The sequence below is a fragment of the Rhinatrema bivittatum genome, chromosome 8 (assembly GCF_901001135.1).
Source record: "Rhinatrema bivittatum chromosome 8, aRhiBiv1.1, whole genome shotgun sequence".
NCBI lineage: Eukaryota > Metazoa > Chordata > Amphibia > Gymnophiona > Rhinatrematidae > Rhinatrema > Rhinatrema bivittatum.
The window spans coordinates 188,922,277-188,947,666 of record NC_042622.1 but is presented as its reverse complement, the minus strand read 5'-3'; the positions used below and the strand labels follow the sequence as shown (position 1 = coordinate 188,947,666).

Genomic DNA, 25,390 nt, shown 5'->3' with positions numbered 1-25,390 from the left:
CTTGTATCTTATAAAATCCAGCGTACTTTTGTTCGCGCCTGGTGCGCAAACAAAAGTACGCGATCGCGCAAATTTTTAAAATCTACCCCATAAATCTTATCCAGATAATGCCTTATCCAGCCAACGTTTAGCTGGAAACCAAGGGGAATGTTCACATTTTCTATTTAGATGGATAACTTGTGAGTTATCCAGTTATATGGCTTTGACTATTGAACTCATTACTTTTGACTTTAAAAATGTGTATGAATAAAACACCATGTATTAAAGATATTAAGAAAAGATTTTCTGAATGTGAGCTACTTCTGCCATCTTGCATTTGGAAGTCTTTAGAGATGCAGATTACTAGAAGCCTTGGTCTAGATGGTCTCCATCCAATGTTATGACATTTTGCTGAGTGTTTTAGAATGCAACAATACAGCATTGTATTCATCCAATATGAAACTAATTCATTTGTTTTACAATGTGTTCAGTTAAAATTGTTGCCAAAAATCTTTTCACAATAAGAATTTTTTTTTGTTTTTTAACATGAAATGACATAAAATAGGATCACGATGAAGTGTTTCCAAATGTGATTTGCTGAGGCGGATGAAAATGGAACCAAGGAAAACTACTAGATTATTCCACTGCTTATTATTTTTGGAACACTTAAATAATTCAATTTTATAAAATTTCAAAATAAAATCAGTAGAAAAATAAGATTGAGCAATCTGGGTATTCAATTTAGCTGTTCAATAAAATATAGCCAGGGAACTTTGAGAACCATATTCAAAAGCATTTAGCTGGCTAACTCAGAAGTTACTCTACCACAAAACAGTGATCTATATTTATAATAAATAAAAAAGGGACAAAATTACCAATCACTGTAATTTATCTTACAAACAAGAATAACTTTTATTTAAGTGATATAATCAAAATTCAGTTCTTAAATACCACTGTCAGTGGTCATAATTTTCTATATTTAAAAAAAAAATTTAACCACATTAAAAAAAATTTTTGGGGGTTGGTTGAAAGTTTCATATATTTTTGTAGGTGTCCCTGCACCTCTATCTGGATTTTAATCATTAACTTCCAACCACCTCCATTAAAGTGATTTTATCCTGTGTCTTTAACCAAGTGAAAAAGTCCCAAAAATAATTTTGTGTTCTAAAATCTTTAAATGTATGCCGGTTTAAATGTTCTGCCGGTTTCCTGTCCCAAAACTGAAATGTCTCGGGACAGGAAACCGGCAGAACTATGCAGCAAATGCATCAAAATATTGGTGATATACTTTGTCTTCTGGAGTTTGTCTACTAGTGTTTACATCCCCTGAAGAAGGTCTATCAGTTTGAAACATGTACATGTCGGGACATACAGAGTGACCGATCTTCAACAGAAGGAAAGTAAAAATCAGCATTTTTTATATGAAAAAAGAAAAAACTGCATTGTGCTTAATGGCAATTTACTGAAGGCTTTTGAGTCAGTTTGAATAGCAGGTTTCCCACCGGTATTCAGAGTATACAGAATTGATAGTAAAAAAGGGAAAGTGAGAAAGTTTGATATACATTTAAAGATTTTTTGGGGGACTTTTTCACTTGGTTAAAGACACAGGATAAAATCACTTTAATGGAGGTGGTTGGAAGTTAATGATTAAAATCCAGATAGAGGTGCAGGTACAGCTACAGAAATATATGAAACTTTCAACCAACCCCCAAAATATTTTTTTTATGTGGTGAAAACATTTTTTTTTAAATATTAAAAAATATGACCACTAACAGTGGTATTTAAGAAGTGAATTTTGATTATATCACTTAAGTAAAAGTTATTCTTGTTTGTAAGATAAATTACAGTGATTGGACAGTTTGTCCCTTTTTTAAAATTTATTTTAACTCAGAAGTTAGCCAGCTAAATAAATATTTGGGCCATATTCGGCATTTAGCTGGCTAACTGGGTCATTTATCAAATCGTGTTAGGGCCTTATCTCATCTTTGTATCCCTTTCCTCACGCCAAATCACTGGTGTGTACTATGCTGTTTGTTCCTCTGGCTGTGCATGTAAAACTGCAACCCAAACCCTAAACCACGAACAAAAATGTCACCTTGAATTACTAGTTGACCCTCCTACAATGGTATAAATAGTTGACTAATATGTGTGCAACCCAGAGACTCTCTCTCTCTCTCTCTCTCTCTACTCCACTCCACGATCCCTTCTCCCTCTCCCCTCTCCTGTCCTAAACGGAATTTGCAATAAATATGCAAATCCTGGTTCGGACATATCACACAGCATAACGCCAGGAAAAAAGGTGTAGTTATTTCCGGCGTTAACATATGCGATAACATGCTTTATGCTATCGAATGCAACGTTAAACACCCTACATTTTCATAAGCTCCACCCAAACTCCTCCCCTTTGACTACATTTTGAAAATTTACACACACGTCCCACAATGAACATAAGAACATAAGAAATTGCCATGGTGGGTCAGACCAAGGGTCTATCAAGCCCTTGCATTAAGCAAAGTTGCTTACCTGTAACAGGTGTTCTCCCAGGACAGCAGGATGTAGTCCTCACATGTGGGTGATGTCACTGGATGGAGCCCTATCACGGAAAACTTTTCTGTCAAAGTTTCTAGAACTTTTGACTGGCACACTGAGCATGCCCAGCATGCCATAATCCCTGTAGCCAGAGGGGCCTCCCTTCAGTCTCATTTGAAGAAAAAGGTGCGAGCGAAAAATAAAATAATAAAACATAATCGGACCCAACTCCGTGGGGTGGCGGGTGGGTTTCGTAAAGACTACATCCTGCTGTCCTGGGAAAACACCTGTTACAGGTAAGCAACTCTGCTTTCTCCCAGGACAAGCAGGATGGTAGTCCTCACATGTGGGTGATTAGCAAGCTACAGGCTGACTCATTTATTTGGACCAACAGCATACAACTTGTGCAACAGGCACAACAACTGGTGTACTGTTGGGAAAAGTGAGGCAGCCTGAAATCACAGCAGATTGGATTTGGAAGGAGTTAGGATTACACTAGAAATAAATTCTTCAAGACTGATTGGCCAAAGGCAGAGTCTTGACATCCTTCCTTGTCCAGGCAATAATGTGCTGCAAATGTGTGAAGAGAGCTCCATGTTGCAGCCTTACAGATCTCAGAAATCGGTACTGAACAATAGTGTGCTACTGACGTTGCCATGGCTCTTACTGAGTGCGCCTTCACTTGTCCCTGGATAGGAAGGCCTGCTTTTTCATAGCAGAATTCGATACAGTCTGCTAGCTAGTTGGAGAGAGTTTGTTTGCCAACTGCAACTCCTGGTTTGTTTTTATCGAAAGAAACAAAGAGTTGGGTGGATTTCCTATGGACTGCAGTGTGGTCTAGGTAAAATGCAAGTGCATGTTTACAGTCCAAGATATGTAAAACTCTCTTGCCCTGGTGAGAGTGAGGCCTTGGGAAAAAGGTGGGCAAGACTATAGACCGATTGAGGTGAAAGTCAATAACCACCTTAGGAAGGAATTTAGGGTGAGTACACAGGACCACTCGGTCATGGAGGAACCTTGTATATGGTGAGTATGTGACAAGTGCTTGTAACTCACTAACCCTTCAAGCAAATGTAATTGCTACTAGGAAGAGAACTTTCCATGTAAGAAACTTAACATTGCAAGAGTACAAAGGCTCAAACGGGGGACGCATGAGCTTTGTAAGAACTACGTTAAGGCCCCATTCTGTAACTGGTGATCGTAGAGGGGGCTTAAGCTGTAGCAGGCCCCTCATAAACCTACTCACAAGGGATTGTGCTGTTACTGGGGCATCCCCAACTCCTTTGTGGTACGCTGAGATGGCACTCAGGTGTACCCTCACCAAAGAAGTCTGAAAGGTGCCAGAGATAGTCTAAAAGAGATGGAGTGGGACAGGAAAAAGGGTCGATGCCTTTTTGCGTGCACCATATATATGGTAAATCTATTCCACTTAGAACAATATGATTTTCGTGTGGAAGGCTTTCGTGAAGCTACAAGCACTTGAGAGGCATCAGTTGAAAGGTTGAGCGGTTGTAGGATCAGGTTTTCAACATCCAGGCTGTGAGGGACAGGGTCTGAAGGTTCGGGTGGCGTAACATGCCGCGGTTCTGAGTTATGAGATTAGGCGCTGTGCCCAGGTTAATTTGTTCTCGGATGGAGAGGTCGAGAAGCATGGGAAACCATACTTGTCGAGGCCAATACAGGGCTATGAGTATCATGGATCCCTTGTCCTATTGTAGTTTCACGAGAGTTTTGGTTATCAGCGATATTGGGGGATACGCATATAGGAGGCCTGTGTTCCAGGGGTGAGTGAAGGCATCCCTGGCTAACTTGTTTGGTTGCCTGTGCAGGGAGCACAAGTTGTCCACTTTGTGTTTCAGTTCGAATGCAAAGAGGTTGATTGTTGGTTGACCCCCAACGCTAGAAGATTCTCCCCGTTACCGTAGGATCCAGAGACCACTCGTGGGGATGGAACTGTCGACTGAGGTGATCTGCTACAATGTTGTGTATGCCTGCCAGATAAATGGCCCAGAGATGCATGGAGTCTGCAAGGGCCCAGGCCCAGATCTGCGCTGCTTCTTGGCAGAGAAGGTAAGAGCCTGTGCCGCCCTGCTTGTTTAAGTACCACATTGCAACTGTATTGTTGATTTGTATGAGAACAGTCTTGTGTGAAAGGCACTCCTTGAATGCATATAGAGCATAATATATAGCTCAAAGCTCTAGGAAGTTGATCTGAAACGTTGCTTCGAGCTGTGTCCAAGTATCTTGAGTTTGAAGATTGTGCACATGAGCACCCCAGCCCAAGTTGGATGCGTCTGTGGATGTGTCACTTGTGGAACTGGTTGCTGGAAGGATAGACCTGTCAGCAAGTTGGCTTTGTTTGTCCACCAGGGAAGTGAGAGACATAGCTGGTGGGTTACATAAATCTGAGATGAAAGAGGTTGAGTGGCTTGGAGCCATTGAGATTTCAAAGTCCATTGAGTTATTCTCATGGCCAATCTGGCCATAGTAGTGACGTGGACCGTGGAAGCCATATGGCCAGCAACATGAGGAATTGATGGGCTGAGGCTGATTCTTTTTGTGCGCAGAGACGAAGCTAGCTTGGAGAGTGTGTCTGTGTGGTCGTTAGGCAGGAAGGCCTTTGTGACTGTTGTGTCCAACTCTGCTCTGATGAAAGTAAGGAGGTGAGATAGAGTTAGGTGGGATTTTTGGTAGTTGATGAGAAATCCAAACGAGTGTAGTAGATTGATAGTAAGCTGGAGAGTGTTGAGAGCTCCTTGCTTGGATTGGTTCTTGATTAGCCAGTCGTCTAGGTAAGGAAACACGTGTATGCTGTTCTTGCGTAGATGGGCTGCAGCCACTGCTAGGCACTTTGTAAATACACAGGGTGCCGAGGCAAGTCCAAAAGGCAGAACTCAGTACTGATAAAGTTGATGTCCCACTAGGAAACGCAGGTATTTGCGGTGAGGTGGGAATATTGGAATGTGAGCTTAAGCGTCTTGAAGATCCAGAGAACAGAGCCAATCTCCTTTTTGCAGAAGGGGAAGCATAGTGCCCAGGGACACCATCCTGAATTTTTCTTTTTGTAGAAATTTGTTGAGATTGCGGAGGTCTAGGATGGGGCAGAGGCCACCGGATTTCTTTGGAATTAGAAAATAGCAGGAGTAGAATCCTCTGCCCTGCTGTGCCTGGGGAACGGCTTCCACAGCCCTGGCGCTCAGAAGGTTGGACAATTCTGACTCTAGAAGGATTGTGTAATCTTTGTGCACCCACAGTGGATTGGGTGGTGAATCAGGGGGGTACCATGAGGAAGTTTAGATGGTATCCCTGGGTTATGATGGATATAACCCATTGGTCTGTGGTAATGCTGAGCCAGTTGGTGATGAAGTGGTGAATTCGACCACCTACTGGCAAATCTGGTTTTGGATTTGTGGAATGACTGCTGTTCTCTGGATGGATTTCAAAATCCAGAGGCTTGGCCTGTTTGCGGTGGTGGCTGAGGCCTGGATGGCTTAAGCTGTTGAGGATGTCTTCTCTGAGACGGCTTGGTTGGCCTCGCGCAAGATGTAGGTGGATAGTATCTGCGCGGGTGATAAAAAGGTTTTCTAGGGTCCCGTTGTTTTCTTGCAGAGGAAAGGCCCTCGGTAGAAATCGTGGACAATTGGCACAGGGTCTCGTTATGGTCTTTTAGTTGAGTCACTGCGTCCTGTATTTTGTCACCAAATAGGTTGTCACCAGTACATGGCAAATCAGTGAGTTTATCTTGGTCCTCAGGCCTCAAATCAGATGCTTTCAACCAGGCCCACCTCCTGGTGCTGATTCCCGTTGCTGAAAAGTGAGAGGCCATTTCAAACGAGTCGTAAGCAGCCCAAACCTCATGTTTCTCCGCCTCAAGGCCTTTCTGTAGTATGGCATTGAGACTATCTTGTTGTTGGGGAAGAAAATCTGCTATTCCCTGAACCTGCTTCCAGAGATTTCTTTGATACTGTGTCATGTAAAGTTAGTATGCAGATATGCGTGACACAAACATTGAGCCCTGAAACATCTTGTGACCCAAAATATCCAAGAATGTTTGGACTTTGCCAGGAGGTGTTGAAGAGTGAGGGCGCAGACTTCTGGCCTTTTTCTGTGCGGATTCAACTACCACTGACTGATGGGGTATTTGTGGCTTTTGGAATCCAGGAATATGTTGAACTAGATAAGTGGCATCTGTTCTCCTATTCACTGGTTGGCCAGTACAAGGATGCTCCCAGAGACAATGTTGAAGATCCACGAGCACCTCGTGGACAGGGATAGCCATGATTTCCTTTGGAGCATCAACAAATTGGAGAACTTCCAATGTTTTATGGCGTGTATCTTCCTCTGAAATCAAGTCAAAGGGGACCATCTCTGACATTTCCTTTACAAAATTTGCAAAGGAGAGGTCTTCTGGGGGAGATTTTCTCCTTTCTTCCGGAGGAGATGGTTTTGACAAGATGTCCTCTGTGGATGGGTCGGTGTCATCATCTTCCCATGTGTCCGAAAAGGTCTCTAGCCGAGATCCTGAAGGAGGGAAGAAGGTTGGCACTGTAGGACGTGTAGGCACCGATGGATCCTTCAATGATCTCGATGGAAGATACGGTAAGCAACTCTGCTTTCTCCCAGGACAAGCAGGATGGTAGTCCTCACATGTGGGCACTGACGTGGATTTGGAGGGCACCGAAGGCATCGAGGGAAAACGTGGGCATCTCGGTCCCGAGAGCCCCGATGGACCAGGAATCAGATCCGGCATTGGTGGAATAGGTGTTGAAAGAGGACTGGAGTCCTTGCCGTCATCTTCTGAGGACCCCGGAATGGGTATCGGGGCTTTCAGAGACTTTGTGGGTTGCTTTGGCACCGATGAGCTTATCCAGACGGCTTAGCAGTGGTGTAATCATCAATGACTCTGGTGTCGGTGCCGGTACGGGGGCCGGCATCGATGGATGTAAGTCTCGGAAAGCATCGAGCACTGCCTGGCAGATGAGACCGTCCAGTTCTTCCCTGAAAGCTGGATTAGATATCGCAGCTTACACGCCAAGTATAGTCCAAGTGTAAGCTTTATTTGGATGGAGACAAAAGTTCAACAAATGCATGTGCATTTGTTGAACTTTTATCTCCATCTAAATAAAGCTTACACTTGGACTAAACGTGGAGTCTAATCTACATTATTGCCCTAACGGCTTTTTTAGATAGCATTCCCTCCTGCTTTGTCAGTTAGATATCGCAGCTACAGGGGGAGGCAGGCTAGGTGCTACTGGCACCTCCACAGGAATTTGTGGGGGCTCAGTACCTGGCACCAATATCGGTGGGAATTGCCTTGATTTCTCAGGTGGAGAGGGGGTTGGAGGCTCCTCTACCCGTGTCCTCTTCGCAATCGGCTCAATAGCCATTGAGGCCGTTGCGGTGATGGTGCCGGTGTCGGTGCTTTCTTCAGTGCTCGGTCCGGTGTTTCTCCGGCACCAAGGAAGGCAATGCGGATGCCTTGGATGGAGTTGGTGATGGACGGTCACCGCTGCCCCGGTGCTCCCGGTGAGGTTTGACAAGTTTCTTCGATGCTCCTGCCGGTGACGACTGGGTGGATGTCGATAGAGTTAACCTGATTTTAAAAAGGGACTCCATCTTGTCGAGGCAAGCCTGCCTACCCTTCGGGGTCATCTGAGCACAACTTGGGCAGTGAGAAACGTCGTGTGATGAGCCGAGGCATAGCACACAGACCTCATGTGGGTCAGTAATTGACATCATACGGGGACACTCCGGGCATTTTCTAAAACATGCTGCCATGATAGAAAAGGGGAGGCCCAAAAACGGTCAATGGCCTGCAGACACCGAAAAAAGGGGAGGCAGGAACTGACCGAAGACGGTTAAACTTACCAAGCGACAATTTATCGATGTTGCGATGGGAGACCCGTGTGAGGGAAGTTTTTGGATAAGTAAACTTCAAGTATTCCGTGAGGAAAAAATTGTGAGAAAATTCTCACAGAGCTCCTAACCGCAAGGCAAACTGCAGCATGGAAAAAAAGAGACTGAAGGGAGACCCCTGTGGCTACAGGGATTATGGCATGCTGTACATGCTCAGTGTGCCAGTCAAAAGTTCTAGAAACTTTGACAGAAATGTTTTCTGTGATAGGGCTCCATCCAGTGACATCACCCACATGTGAGGACTACCATCCTGCTTGTCCTGGGAGAATGGTGTTATCGTGGACATCAGGGCCCTAATGACAGTGATAAGGCCCTAACGTGATCTGATAATTGACCCTGTTAGTTAACTGGCTAACTCCAATATTCAGAGTTAGCCGACTGACTTAGCCAGTTAAGTTTTAGCCAGCTTTAGCTGTCCTAAGTCCTAAGGCGGATATAGTTAGTCGGCAACCTTTAATATAGCCAGTTATATTGAACAGTGCTGTTTCACTCTTGTATATACCTCCAAAGTTAGCCAGATAAGTTTATCCGGCTAACTTTGCTAGCCGGAATGTCTCTGAATATGTACCTTTTTATTTTTAAAGCTCAGAAGAGCTAAACTTGAGCGCAATTGTCTCAAGAAGTCCCATGTTATAGTAATCCTTTGAAAGCTGGTGAACTAGTTACATTGTTTTGCTTAAGTCCGTGGTAAGCAAATATCAGAAAATGTTGTTTGCTAATTGTGTCACCAATAAAATTGACACCAACAGAACTATTGTTAAAGAATCTACAGTCGCAAAGTAATATAGTGGGGATATACAATCAACCAAGGATACCATCTACGATTATACTTACCAACAGGGATCAGTCCTGCTGGGGAACAATAAGATGTCAGATGGCTGAGTTGTAATTTTTGGTTAATTTGCTTTGATACCAAGATGTGCCATGATATCTAGAAGATATAGCATTTAAATAATTATTTCTCCAAACTAAGAGGCCAATATACTAAAGTATGTTTGCATTCACAAATGCTGTAGGAAGTGAAAAAACGGCAAATAACATGTGAAATCACATTTGTGAATTCTAATGCATGTTATTTGCTTGCTTCTGTGTTATTTTTCTGCATGCTAATGCAAAAATTATGCAAAACTGCTAATGAGTTGAAGAATCTTGCAAATCAGCTCATTAGTAATTTTTGCCTAATTAATTCTTATATGGCCTCCAACCCAACCATGTCTTCAGAAATTCCTATTTTTTCAGTGATTAAATATAATTGCTTAATGAAATTAGACGTGATTTGCAGATGGAAATTTTCACACACACACCCCCCCCCGGATCCAGCCAGGCAGCTCTGGCTAGAAGAGTTTGAATATCAGCCCCTGTGTACACTGTACTATTCTTGGCATGATAGCAATACACACATCACTAACAAGCAGGTGCTGCATCAAAGAAGGGTGTATGATTCTGTTGGATACTTATTTAAGAAAAACTAATGGGTGTTGGCCTGTGGCTCAGCAGCAGTCTTTGATTCCATTCCCAAGCTGGTCAGGGCTAGGAATGCTGCGGAGGAGGCATTCACAGCCCCTTGGTAGCAAGCGGGGGGGGGGGGGGGGAGGGGGTGGAGGGAGTCTCTCCCACTCATTGCTCAATGGTGATGCCTACAGGCTAAAGGAACATGCACATGCCCCAGATTCCTGGCCAACGACCGTCACTGCATGGCTGGGCTGGCGAGGCTATAAAAGTAAGGGAAACACCACGGATAGTTGTAAATGAAGGCTCATGATGCCATGGCACAAAAAAAAAGTCAGTTCTACTTGATCTAGTACCCCAATAGAGGAGGATGATGCCGCTGGGCTGAAAATACAATAAAACAAAAAAACCACCAGCCTACTGAATAGGTTTTTGCTCCTATCTTATATGAGCTCACCCTGAATTTCTGCGCTTCAAAAAGTATAATTGCAAGAAAAGAGAAAGACAACCTTTTAACTGCCGTATCGCAGTGTCTCCGTCTAATTGTAATATTAGTTCCAGATTAAGTGAGTCAAAGGAACTAGATATCTCTAACAGATTGCAATTAATTAATTGGAATGTTCTTGTTTTCTCAGAAGAGCCGTTCCATTAGCTCAGTGGTATCGTCCTGGTTTTGGAGTTACAAGTATGCGTATTGAGGTTCAGATCCCAAGATGACAGCTTAAAAGAACTAGATGTGCAGTTAAGTAATGACTGCCTCAACCCTATCTCATCTAGTAACAAAGGGGGCATGGTAGGTGGGGGGCGAATGCACTGTATTGGTGAGAATATTTTGAGCAAAACATGCGTGGAAAAGGTGTTTGGTTTAATAGTGCAGAATAGTGCAGAATCTGGTCTGTTGGTAAGTTCACTTTGAAAATTACCTTCTTGGGGGGCTACAAAATCCACGGGTACCTGCACCTCTTTTTCCTGCGGATACTTTTTCTGGGTTGAAACAATGCACATAGTTTTGAAAATGCAAAACTATGTGCATTGTTGCTTCCCCTGGCCCCAACCATGCTCCAGAATTACCTCCACAAAAATGCAGGTAACAATACAGGCACTGAAGCACAACACAAGCACTTTGTTTCCCTCATAGGTGATGAGTTCTTTTCAAAAAGTCCTTTTATTTTTGTAAATACCCAGTTATACAGGTAAATGGCTTTTGAAAACTGGTCTCTATATATTTAATGTAACAAAGTAGCAAAGAACTATATTCTGGTTGTCATTTTGGTTTATAGGATGCTAAGAGTACCAACTCATGGAACCACGGTATCCAGGAATGAATAGAAAAGGTTTAATCTGACCTTCTTCAAGTTTGCCAAGAAATGTTCTGGAAGAGAGCATCCAAGTTCAGAAGTAAGCCACACGCAGAAACGACTGTCTTTATTCTGGGCTTCTGCACAAAAAAGAAGAGAAAAGTCAATGCATCAGGGCACAGTTCTATTCCTCTAGTCCTGTAACTGAGGACAGCTCAGGAACACTCACAGAATTTGTGAGCATATGAATTAAGAAGGCGGGATTATTTGTGTGCCTGTCCTCTACATTTAAGTAACTGAAGACTCTTCCAAAGTATGAACTAAAAATTATAATTCAACAAGAAAAGACTCCACTTGATTTTTAATCTAGTAAATTATGCAATAATTTTATAACATACCATGAACTGCATAGGGTATAAAAGTCTCCACTAAAAGATTCTATTTTACAAAGCAGAAAAGATCAGCACATCTGCATTGTCCGGCACAAACTGCTATATAGATTACTTTATTTTTTTTATAAAGTTTTGTAATCTGCCTTTCCAAATATAAGATCAAAACAGTTTAGAATAAACAAGGTAAACAACAGTTAAAAACATCAGATTATGATGATCTAAAAAAATGACCTTAGAAGTAAAGAAAGAACCTGACGCAAAAACCCTAACCCTAAGCAAGCAGCCATTTACAAATCTACACTACACGCCTACAGACTCTCTACCCTCCAAACTAAGCGCGATTATTTCTCTGCAAAAATCCATAATTACCAATGCAACGCAAATGCTTTATTCTCATATGTCTTCCCAAAATCCCGTGCTCTCATCAACCAAAAATATTCTAAATAAACTATCGTTTTAATTTTGATATCATTTAAAAAATATATATATATTGGAGAAAGAGGTAAGTTTCATATTTCTAGTGCATGCCTCCACGGCCTTGCGCCTGTTCGTATGATATAATCATTAACTTGCCTCCTTCCCCCTTTTTTTTGTGTTATATTATTTGTCGTGTGAAAAATATTTTTTAAATATAGCAATTTTTATCAAACACTTTTATTATAAAAAATCATGCTCTCCACTATACTTACCTCTTTCTCCAATATATATATATTTTTTAAATGATATCAAAATTAAAAAGATAGTTTATTTAGAATATTTTTGGTTGATGAGAGCACGGGATTTTGGGAAGACATTTATATATTTTTTATTTCTCATCACAAGCGGAGAGGGATATTGAATAGCAGTGTATTATTCTCATATGTGGCAGAACTCACTAAATCTACCCCCCACCCCCCGCCACAGATGAACAAGACAATAGCAAATGCAAAGAACTCGCCCTCTATTTCAAAAATAAAATATCAAACCTCCTTCTACACTTCCCTTCCAACCCCTCTCCAGCCAATCCGCTCCCCAAAAATCCCAACCTCAAATTCAGGTTTCTCGATTTAACCTCCGCCAAGGAAATCGAATCCATTAAAAAAAAAAAATCAAACCTGCTACACACACCTCTGACACTATCCCCACTAAAGCACTCCTCTCCATTCCTTTTTTCATCGTTGAAACCCCTGTCCGACATTATCAACTGCTCCCTCTCCCATGGCAAAGTCCCAGACCCCCTCAAACTTGCTGTTGTCAAGCCTCTTCTCAAAAAACTTACCCTTGACCCCACTAACCCTTCAAACTACCGTCCTATCTCTAACCTTCCCTTCAAATCTAAAATTATGGAAAAGATAGTCAATTCACAGCTCTCTGACTATCTGGAAGACTATAATATTCTCCACCCCTCAATTCAGCTTCCGTAAGTCTCGTAACATGGAAAGCCTATTACTTTCACTGACTGACACTCTCCTCAAGGGCATGGACCACGGTCAATCCTTTATCCTTGCCCTTCTTGACATTTCATCCGCATTCGATACCAGTCACAAAATCCTCCTTACCCACCTAACTGAAATTGGCATCTCAGGCACAGCCATCCACTGGTTCTCTTCCTACCTCAATAACAGAGGCTACGCTGTAAAAATTGCAAATTCCGAATCAACACACATCCCCCTTACCCAAGGCATCCCACAGGGCTCTTCACTATTCTCCAGGCTCTTTAATATATACCTGTTTCCGCTCTGCCACCTCCTCTCCGACCTTGGTCTTAAGTTTTTCTTATATGCAGATGATGCCCAAATCCTCATCCCTATCCAAAAATCCCTCACCAAATCTCTTAAGTTTTGGGAAACATGCCTCGTCTCCATTAACTCCCTACTCTCTAACCTCCACCTTGCTTTAAATTCCTCCAAAACTGAACTCCTGATCATTTCAAATCACCCTGACCGCATGCCACCATCTGCTTGTGACCTCACGCTCCCCTCAAATGCTTTTCCCTACTTCGTGCGAGATCTCAGTGTCTCCCTAGACCACCAACTAAACTTCAAAAACCACATTAACACAATCATAAAGGGAGGATTCTTCAAGCTCCATATCCTCAAAAAACTTAAACGCCTACTCCATTCGCAAGACTTCCGCACAGTCCTGCAAGCGACAATGCTATCAAAAATGGATTACTGCAACTCCTTACTTCTAGGCCTTCCCTACTCTACTATTAGACCCCCTGCAAATGTTACAGAATGCTATGGCAAGAATCCTTACAAATACACGTAAAGCAGACCACATTACCCTTATTCTCAAGGAACTCCATTGGCTTCCCATCTCCTCCCGCATCAGATACAAAACCCTCACCATTATTCACAACTCCCTGCACAACCACAATCACTCCTGGCTGGAGGATGCTCTTCGATTCTGCTCCTCCAATCGTCCTACTAGAACCGCACTCTCAGGAACCCTCCACACCCCTTCCCTTAAATGTGCTCACCACACTTCCACCAAAGAAAGAGCCCTATCCATTGCAGGCCCCTCCCTCTGGAACACTATGCCGCTTGAGCTCCAACTAGAAGCATGCATTCAGAAATTCAAAACAGGGGTTAAAACATGGCTCTTTAAAATGGCCTACCCTGGTCTGGATCCCACGTAGTCCCCCTGCTCCCTCTACTCCTTCAGAGAAAGAGCCCTTGTCATTAATGTACTCATAGCCTTCTTTATTCTTTTTAATTATCCTCTGTTTTGTCTCCCATCTGCTGTACCTCCTTATATACCCTTATTTCCCCTATACCGCCTTCCCCTGTCCTCAAACCCTTCTTTTTCCCTATAGCAACCATTTATACCCCTTTTTATTTACCCCCTCTGCTTTCCTTTAACCCTTACTTTTCCCTCTAGCAATCCTGCTAGTCTATACATAGTTGCCTTCCTGAACGTATAATTTGTAATATCATATATAGTGTCTCCTGTATGTACTAGTTAAAAATGTATATTATTGTATATAATACTGTTTGGAGTGTATAATTTATATAAGGTTATCCACAGTTGATAAGTTTACACATTGTCCCTAATTGAGTATATAATTTGCAATGCTACTTAGTATGTTTCCTTTGTTGTTTTCCATTAGGTACTGTTCATTTTCTCTTCTTCCTGTTTTTCCCTCTCTTCTCTCGCCCCTTCTCTCTTCCTATCTGCTCCCTCTTCCCCCCACCCTGGTTTTTTGTAATTTCCTCCTTCAGTTATATTGTAAACCGGTATGATGTACCCACGAATGTCGATATATAAAAGCTAATAAATAAATAATAATAAATAAATGATAAGCACAAAAATCAATTTAAGAGCAAAAGAGTTCCTAAAAATAGAATAGCAAAAACAACCATGCAAACTCATAACCAAACCGTATAATTCAGCTAAGATAAATATCAAAGACAAAAAAAAAATCCTAGAAACCATAATAAAAAAAAAAACCACAGATGGAAAAAAAGAATCACTCCACCATTTCATTAACAAATATAACCCATAAATTCAAATAAAACCAGATCTCAGCACGCCATGCGACTGGAAAGCCTGCCCACCTCTCATCTTTTTTGCATAAACCAAGGTCTGTTGGAGGTTTTTAAGGCACACACTGGAGGCCAAGTGCAGGTTCTCAATAAGCAGCCAGCCATCTTGGTTCATCATATCGTCCAGAGCTGTCTTGATTTCAGCATTGCAGTATTTCCTCATGCTCACTATAGATACAGGAATACCTTTCTCCTAAATAAAAGGACAAGACAGCAGTCAGAGAGAAAAAAATGATCTAAGGCAGTGTTTCTCAACCCTCTCCTGAGCGCACACCTAACCAGTTGAGTTTTCTGTACATCCGTAATGAAGATGCACGACATAGATTTGAACTCGCTGGGAACCTAGTGTATGCAAACCCACCTCATGCATATTCATTGTGGCAATCCTGAAAATCCACTTGGTAGGCTATACCAACACTGCTCTAGAGCAAACATCAAGAGAACAAAATGTTCATTTTTATTCGAGGCAGTAAAATTTAATTCTACCTGAAAGGTGAGATGTGTAGTGCTTCCTTCATTATTAGTGGGAAGACCTTAAATCACAAAAACCAACACATTTAAACAGAATGGCATTTCAGTCTCCTTTCTGCTCCTGTCAGAAGGTTTCAAACAAAAGTGCAGACAAAGGAGGGGGGTGGGGGAGGCAATTTTTGAAGAGTTTGTTTTAAATCAAGGAAAATAATTTATGGTTCCATCTAAGTCAAGAATTTCCATCCATGTCTGCAGAAATGGAGAGCTGTTATACAGCAGAGCTATAGCCCGGAAAAGACTGGCCCTGAATTCAGACTAACGTGCAGTGCAAGCTAAAACAGTAAAAAATAAAAAAAAACAAAAACGTAGAAATACAAAATGTTGGCAGCTAAAGACGTTTTACAAGTACTGCACTTTGTGTCTGCTACGTTTGAAGCAGAACCTGTCGATACATTTTTCACTTTTTTTCTGGAGCTCATCCGTGTGTTACAGCTGTTGATTCAGCAAGGGAAGGTGCCAGCCCTGAAGACAGATGATGTTCTTGTGCTGAGCTGAGCTGCAGAAAGTACAGATCTCTCAAATAAAAGTTGTAGCCAAAAGCCTTACATAATGTCAGTACATATTTTTTTGTTGTTGTTTAAAGGACCGCAAATTCAGAGAGTACACTCATCCACAGAACCAGTACTATAGTGCCATGCACCGCTCTGCCAAGGCTGGTAAACACTCGCTCTATTTGACCTTGCACTGCGCGGCGGAACTCAGTGCAGCAGGATGCGATGCAGCTCGGCGACCGCACCTCGGTTTCTCCTGGGCACTAGCCCAGGGACCGCCCCAGAAGGGTGAACAGCACACGTGGATATCCATCTGGATGTGTTAAAAAAAAAAGCATTTAAACGTGGTTTGTATGCAGACCAACAGAATTTAATGATTAAAACTGAAACAGTTCCGATTTCTCGTGTTATTTGCACTTTGCCTTATTCATCACGGATGACAAGCATAAAACGGATTATACAAAAACATTGTCCTGTGTTGGAATCTCTGTCATCCTTTGTGGATAAACCTAAAAAAAAAAAGGTCGGAATTTGAGACAGAGATTTGTCAGTGGCAAGCCTACTTATGATGATTAAGAACCCGCGACTCCATTGGGGAAGTGGGACGCAATGGGGGCGGGGAATCGGGCTCGGCCTGGCGGGCGTTCCCCGGGTTGAAAAGGGGACGCGCGGCTTGAGCGGCCCCCTTTTTGCCCAGGCAACGCCGGCGCTGGTTCTTTGTGCTGGATTACCTTTTGCTTCCTGCAACTTCCCTTTCGCTGATTTCTGCCTACCTCTTGTTTCGGCCTGTCTGCCGGCAGCGGATCCGTTTGTTTCCTTTCAGTCTGCGGTCTGTTTTTGTCCTGCTGTCTCTCGCGGCTCGTTTCTGCCGATCCTGACTGCAAGGGCATGTGGCTTTGCTGCTTTCAGTTTCGCTTTCGGCAGCAGGAAGATTGCGGTCGCAGTTCTGTGCCTGTTGACCTGCCTAGTCGCACCCCCACATGTAGGTTAAGTAGGGGAGCGGCCCTGGGGCCAGCGGCCCCAGAGAACTGAAGCAGGCGGCCTTGACTGGGGCCAGCGGCCCAACAGGTCCCGCACAGATCCTTGACGCTTTGACGGCCAAGAGGGTGAGGGAGCACGGAGGCACTTACACCGAACGACTGACTTTTACGGTCAGGTCCCAGGCAATGACGCTGTGGCTTCGACGGCCAGGTGTCAGAGGTAGCTGACCGGCTTCAAGCTTAGAACTTCCTTGCAAGGGGTAGCGCTGGTCACCAAGAGCGAATTCAATAGTTAAGTTAATGAAGTTATACAAGTTGTATTATTATGCTATTATAGCTTGTTGCTGTATTATATTTTGCTGTTACTGTATTTATAAGGGCTGCGGCCATTATTTATCCAACCAATAAACTTATTGAATGTTAAGCTGCCTGAGCCTTTGTAATTGGGGAAGGGGGTGGGGGAGGGGGTGTGGGAAGGGGTTGACGAAGCCTTTCAACTGCCCACATTGTGGTAGAGATAGGGGACAAATTCGGTGCACGGGCTGTTCGGTCTGTGAGAATGTTTTGGTTATCCGGCAATTTAGCCATAAGAATTTACAACACCCATACGATTTGCCTGGCTTTTTCTCTTGTACCTCTAAATGTGTCATACATGAGGTTATATGTCCTTGTCCTTATATTTCCATAGGACAAACCAAGAGGCAAATTAAGCAGAGGATTACCGAACATAAAAGTAGTGTTCAGACATTTAAGAAACATGCTCCTCTTATTGACCATTGGATTTTGACATCGCACACAGTTGAGGACATTAACTTATATGATACACGGGAAGAGGGGTGATATTTCCCGTAGGTTGTGCCAATTGGAACAGCATTTTATTTACAACTGGCAGAAACTGGCATCCCTTGGGATTAATAGTGAGTTAGAAATGGCTGGCTTTTATGTGACTTCTTTTGAGTGAGTTAATAAGGGATAGATTAAACGCCTCTTATGTGATACTTTATGTGTTTAACTTCTGATTGGTTGATACTTTTAAACATAAGTGCGGGAGGACGTGAGGCGTGTAAGCGTCGGAACGCTACAGATGATGGTGGCTTTCGGTCGTCTATAGAAGGCAGTGTTCTTTGCAGTTTTCTCTGAAAAGCTGAGAATAATTGTAAGTAATATATTATAGTTACATTGTGATGATTAGTAGTATGAGTGACATGTACTTAAATTTGGTTTTGTGTTTTGGCAGCTTTTTGGGAACTCTGTCAGGAATATGTAATAGAATTGGAAGTCAGTGATGAGAAATGGAGTATGGAATATAGATTTGGAAGATCATTTGTGGTAATCATTATTATGTTTTATTTTTAAATTTAACTGTGGCAATGATATGTAATGAATCTTAGCGATTTGTTTATTGTGTTCACTGAAGAAGCCCGACAGGGTGAAATGAGGGTCCCTTGTAGGGGAGGATTGTTCGTTGCTGTGAGAGGCATTGCTTTGAGGTACCCGGGGAGGATCGGTTTTTTTTACGTGATAGACACCGCTTTGAGATATTTGGGTAACCCTTGCAACATAATTATTAGATCATAGGAACCTTCATGGATGAGGGGAAGGTGTATCATGCTAATATGAAAAGATTTTGATATCGTTGAGACTTTGATATAGTTGAGAGCCATTTTTGATAAATACTGTGGAAGAAATTCCCTTCGAGGGGTTTTTATGTATAAAATAGGAAAATTAGTTTCTTATCTGATAATTTTCGTTCCTGTAGTACCACGGATCAGTCAAGACTCCTGGGTTTTTCTCCCCCTCTAGCAGATGGAGACAGAGCAGTTATCAAAACAAACTCCGCCTATAAATAGGCTGGTGCCACCTACAGTCAGGCAGTATTACTCAATGTCAAAGCAGAATGGAACTCTCAAAACCATCATAACTATATACAATAAAATAAAACAAACCGGTCCACTGAACCCTCCTGGGACCTGAACCTTGAGAACCACTTGAGGACAAAAAATGCAAATCTCTGCCAATCTGAAATAAAAAAATATATAAGAACTGAGCGGACTCTCCCTTTTTTTCAGGTCTGTGACGGGCGGGATTCTGGACTGATTCGTGGTACTACAGGAATGGAAATTATCAGGTAACAAACTAATTTTCCTTTCTCTGTACGTACACAGATCAGTCCAGACTCCTGGGATGTACCAGAGCTTCCTTACTTGAGATGGGATCTGGAGAGGCCCGCTTGAAGCACTCCCTCTCCAAATCCTCCTGAAACTGGAGCCTGGACATCCAGTCTGTAATGTCTCGCATAAGTATGCGAGGATTTCCACATAGCCGCCCTGCAAATCTCCTGCGGTGATACCATCTGACACTCTGCCCAAGACACCGCTTGCGACCAAGTAGAGTGGGAACGCAGACCAGTAGGAAGGGATCTACCACGAAGGAGATAGGCCGAACTAATAGCCTCTTTTAGCTAATGAGCTATAGTAGTTTTGGATGCCTGCTGTCCTCGTTTAGGACAGCTCCACAGCACAAAAAGATGGTCAAGTCACACGAAACTCATTGGTAACCTCTAGGTAATGCAGCAAAGCTCTGCGAACCTCGAACTTCCGCAAGTCGCAAGGCAAAGGATCCGAACGGTCTAACTCCATGAAGGCCGGCAGATCCACCAATTGGTTGACATGAAAGGAGGAAACCAATTTTGGCAAGAAAGACGAAAGCGTCCTAAAAGAAATGCCCAAATCCAAAAACCGCAAAAAGGTTCCCTACAGGAAAGCACCTTGCAATTTGGCGATGCGGTCTGAGGTGAGAAATACTCTGCCCTGCTGGGTGTCGAAGAGAGCACCCAAATATTCCAAGGACTGCGTAGTAACCAGCTGGCTCTTGGTTAAATTGACCACCCAGCCCAGCAACTGGAGGAATTGAAGCACTTTGTGAATCGCTACTCGGGCAAGCGATTGCAATTTCGCTCAAATCAGCCAATCGTCTAAGTAAGGATGCACCAGAAGACCGTCCCTGCGGAGATGGGCTGCTATCACCACCATCACCTTGGTGAATGTCCTGGGCGCTGTGGCAAGACCGAATGGCAGCGCTCGAAACTGAAAAGCCAACCCAGAATTGAAAACAGAAGAAACCTCTGGTGGTCTGGAAAAATACCTATATGAAGATACGCCTCCATGAGATCCAGGGACGCCAGAAACTCTCCCTTTCGCACCAAAGCGATGACTGAGCGTAGATTCTCAATACGAAAACGTGGCACGCGGAGACATCTGTTTACGCTTTTTAGGTCCAGATTGGGTCGAAAAGAACCCTCTTTCTTTGGGACCATGAAGTAAATGGATTATCGCCCCTTTTGTTTTTCCTCCGGAGGAACGGGAACAATGGCCCCCAGTTGTAGAAGGCGGTACAAGGTGTCCAGGACTGCCCGACGCTTGGTGTGGTAACTGCAGGGAGAAATGAGAAATCGGTCTTGAGGGCACCGTGCAAAATCTAAAGCATAGCCTTGTTTTATCACGGTAAGCACCCACTGGTCCGTCGTTATCTTGGCCCATTCCTCGAAGAACAGGGACAGTCTGCCCCCTACCGCAGGCACCGGGGAATGGGCCGGCGCCCCTTCATTGTGAAGACTTGGCTCCCAAAGCAGACTGGGAGGTACCAGGTCTGACGAACCGGCAGCCGCGAAAGAACTGGGACCAGGACTGTTGCTTGTTTGGGGCGTGCTGAAGAAAAGAAGCGGGCGCTCTAGATGGCCGAAATCTTCAATTTCCACGGAATCTGGCCCGGGATGAAAAGGAGCCTGTGGACTTTGGTCTATCCTCCAGTAACCGATGAACCTTATTCTCTCCCAGAGAATGGATCATTTCTTACAGGTCCTTACCAAAAGTAATTTGCCCTTGAAAGGCAAGGATCCCAACTGTGACTTGGAGGAGACATCCGCCGACCAGTTTCTCAACCAGAGGAGTCAACGAGCAGAGACCGCCGAAACCATGGATCTGGCCGACGTCCACAGTAGGTCATGTAGTTCATCCGCACTGTAAGCCACTGAAACTTCCAGACGGCATGCTTGAGCCGTCTCCTCCGCTGACAAACCGGCGTTAGCTTGTAACTGCTGAACCCAGCAGAGATCCGCTCGCAAGGCAAAATTGCTGCATATAGCTGCTCGCACTCCCAGTGCTGAGACCGCAAATATCCTTTTAAGCTGCAACTCCAACTTCAACTTCCTGTCTTGCAGGTCCTTGAGTGCTGTAGCCCCTGTAACAGGAATTGTGGTCTTCTTAGTAACTGCGGACACTGCCGCATCAACCTTGGGTACTCATAGCAGCTCTAAAGCATCCTCCGGCAGAGGATATAGCTTATCCGTGGCCTTACTCACCTTCAAGCCCAGGTCCAGGGTATCCCATTCACGGAAAAGCAAGTCCATAGCCAAGAAATGAAAGGGAAAAGAAGCAGGGCCTCTCAGACCCAGCAATAACGGATCCATACATCTCAATTTGGATTTCTCTGGGGGACCTTCAATGCCCAGTTCAGCTAAAATAGAAGGAATAAGAGGACCCAACTCCCCCTTCCTAAAGAGGTGGATCACCTTAGGGTCATCCCCTTCTGTCCCATGCACGCCTCTCAATGTACCTTGGGACTGTAAATCAGGGTCCGCATCCACCCCCTGCGGAGGCTTGGGCTGGAGATCAGAGTCATCTGGACCAGTATCCTGCCCAGAAGTATCCGTATCAGGCAGAGAAACTCCTGTGCAATGGAGACGCTTAGGCTGAGAGGGTTCAGCACCCCCCTTGGACCTGGGTCGCTTCTTAGCAGTGGGCTTAGAACTCAGAGAAGCAAATTGTTTTACCAGACTGATGCTTTTCTAACTTCCTCTCCTTGTAAGCCTTATGGCGCAGCAATCCAAATTGTGAGGAGAAAGAGGAAGAAGAGGAGGAGTCAGAAGCCCCCTTGGGGCTATCCTCCATATCAGGGGAAACAGGTAGCAAAGGTTCTCTGTCCCTTGTAAAAACCTGCTGAGGAGAAAGAGGGGGTGGTAAAACCCCCTCCCCTGGCGCTGCAGTAGTCACAACTCTAAATGACTGTAAAATGGCTTCAGTTCCCGCTCTGAAAGGGAACAGATCAGCCTCAGCCTGACCTGCAGCAGCTGTCCTCACTGGGACTCGGGCAGGCTTGGTTTTCGCTGATTTAAAATTTTTTTCACTCGATACGGCTCCCGACGATCCCTCCCCCCCCCCCGGGATGCATGCCGAGCAAAGGCCCTCCCGAGAGAGACATGCGTGGGAGGCCCCGCCGCATGGCAAACTGATGAACGTGGCATCGGGACGTGACTGAAAAATTACCACACGAAGTAGAAATAAAATAAAATAAAATTAAAGCTGTAAATAAACAGATAATGCTGCGCTGAGACAGGGAGCGAGAGAGAGAGAGAGCCGGCGCAGCTGAGGAAAACAAAAACAAAACCAAAACTTTTTTTATTTTTTAAAGTTAAAAAACTTGCCCAGCAGTGGTCCAAGTTGCTGAGCCCATCGGGTGGAGTGAACCGAGCTCCCCGGTGTCGCACCCGAGTTGCTAAGTAGGCAAAGTAGGGCCTTCGACCCTGTGAAGCAGCTGCCTCAGACCAGTGGGGGATGGTTCTCTCAGAACCTCACAACCCCCTGGGAGGCCACTGACCACTGTGCTGCCACAAAGTTCTTCTTTTTATTTCTTTTTTTTTTTTTTTTTTATTAAAGCTGAACTTAGTCAGAAACTAAAAACAAAAAACACCCCTAAGCCTGACTAATCACAAAAAAACCAACTAAGCAACACAGCCCAGACTGTAGGTTTTGCACCTCCACCATTTGCTGGAGACAGAGGAATACTGCTGGACTGTAGGTGGCACCAGCCTATATATAGGCGGAGTTTGTTTTGATAACTGCTCTGTCTCCATCTGCTAGAGGGGAGGCAAAACCCAGGCGTCTGGACTGATCCGAGTACGTACAGGGAAACATGATTTTTGATTTTGAATAGGATAAATTAGTTTATAATAGGTGACGGGTTCATTTAATCAATGTGTCATGAGTGTCTTTTGTTTTGAAAAAGATTTATAACATTGACAGATATTCTTGCTTAATTCATGTGAGTTGTATTTTAAATATTGAAGCATAATTTGTGTATTTTTAATGAATGAATGAATGAGGTATGAATGAGGTAGTTGATGTTGTATAATTTGAGTAGTTTAAGCTGCTGCTTTAATACAATTTGTATATTGTTTTGTAAAAAAATATTTTTGTACTTGTATGTGTATTTCCCATTGGTTAGGTTTTATATATGATTGTAAATTGGGAATAACATGCAATTTCACCCATTGGAACAGCACACATGGCCATATTTATATTTAACTGCAATTTAACAATACTGTGTGTGCCCACCAGCATGCTGAACTGTATCTGTAGTGTGACCATACCAGGAGTACTACTTGCAGCTCTGGTCACCCCCATCTCAAAAAGGACACAGCAGAATTTAAAAAAGAACAAAAATGATAAAGAGTATAAACGGCTCCCTTAGGAAGAAAGACTAAACAGGTTAGGACTCTTCAGCCTGAAGAAGAGACAACAGAGGTTTATAAAATCATGATAGGCGTGGAATGAGTATATTAAGAATGATTATTTATTCTTTCAAATAGTACTAGGACACTTCATGAAACTAATCGGAGGCAGATTTAAAACAAACTCTAGAAAGTATCTTTTTAGTCAACATACAATTGTACTGTGGAATTTTTTGCCGGAGAATATGGTCAAGGCTTTCAAAAAAAAAAAAAAAGGTTTGGATGCATTTCTGGAGAACAGATCCATTAACAATTATTACCCTGGCAGACTTGGGGATTGCCATCTCTGACTTCTGGGCATGAGCAACAAGAAAGGGATCCTCCTATCGGAATCTGTTGGGTACTTATAAGTGACCCGGAATAGTCGCTGTCGGAGACCGTAGGGGTTTTTGCAGACCTGCGGTGGATTTTCCTGAGATCTGCCGCATAAGCATCCTACTCCTCCACAAACCTTTGGGAAAATCTGGAGACTTGAATGGGGTCAACAACCATCTACTTCAAGGTATGAGTGTGGGTGTGTGAATGTGGGTATGGGTATGGGTGTGTGTGTGTGTAAACTACGCAAGAATCTCCTACAAAAGGATTACTGTGCCATCTGGAGTCAAACATGAACTTTTGACAAGCTATGATACTTTTTCTTTGCCTCACATCTGTGATCTTTGAATTAGTCTTATATGCTCCCATAAAAAATGCTATGACCTACATAAAAAATCCAGTTTTCTCCAGAGCCAAAACAGATACTGAAAGTCTGCATGACTGCACACATAGAAGTCTGCACCCTTCAGAATGATACAGCACGGTGCACACTGAAATGCACAAGGATGACGACGTGATCATACTTTCCCTGATGCAAGCTCAGGAAGAGAGGGTGTTACCTTAGCGGCAGCGCAGATGGCACGTTTGGGTTCTTGGCTCAGGACGGCACCTCCACACAGTGGTTCATTCAAAAGAGAATGAGATTTTAGCAGAACCAGAACACCCAAGCTGTTTCCCCCAGTACCTAGTGAAGAAAAAAATGCACATGAATACATAATAGGAGAAGGAAGGGCTCATAGCGCCAGTTCCCAGTACTCGTTCCGACTGATCTGGAAGCCCAAAAAAAAATGCCAAGTTAAAAAAAAATAAAATAAAATAAATAAGAGCAAAAAATGAGTCTACTAGAAGCAACTCAAGGGAGACTAGTCTTGGCCTTCAATATTCAAAAACAGGTTTGATTTTTACAGTAGACTAACACATTCAAATGAACTATTATTTTGTTTCAAATTAGTCATGATGTGCAAAAGGTATTTCAGGATTACTCCTAGGTATCTTTGAAACATAGAAACATAGAAACATAGAAATGACGGCAGAAGAAGACCGAATGGCCCATCCAGTCTGCCCAGCAAGCCTCACACATTTTTTCTCTCATTCTTATCTGTTACTCTTAGCTCCTTGTTCTATTCCCCTTCCACCCCCACCATTAATGTAGAGAGCAGTGATGGAGCTGCATGCAAGTGAAATATCTAGCTTGATTAGTTAGGGGTAGTAGGGGCAGTAACCGCCGCGATAAGCAAGCTACACCCATGCTTATTTGTTTTACCTAGACTATGTTGTACAGCTCTTGTTGGGTTTTTTTTTTTTTTCTTCTCCCCTGCTGTAGAAGCAGAGAGCCATGCTGGATATGCATTGAAAGTGAAGTATCAGGCACATTTGGTTGGGGTAGTAACCGCCGTAACAAGCCAGCTACTCCT

The 25,390-nt window shown here is 43.4% G+C and overlaps 1 protein-coding gene across 1 annotated transcript in view; it reads right to left on the bottom strand.

Moving 5' to 3' along the window:
* Positions 1-25,390, bottom strand: part of LOC115096908 (dynein beta chain, flagellar outer arm-like) — a 630,228-nt gene that overhangs the window by 100,324 nt on the left and 504,514 nt on the right. Inside the window, 4 exon segments of the mRNA XM_029612190.1 lie at positions 9,259-9,355; positions 11,220-11,311; positions 15,103-15,283; positions 24,536-24,660. Coding sequence (XP_029468050.1) covers positions 9,259-9,355; positions 11,220-11,311; positions 15,103-15,283; positions 24,536-24,660 — 495 coding nt within the window.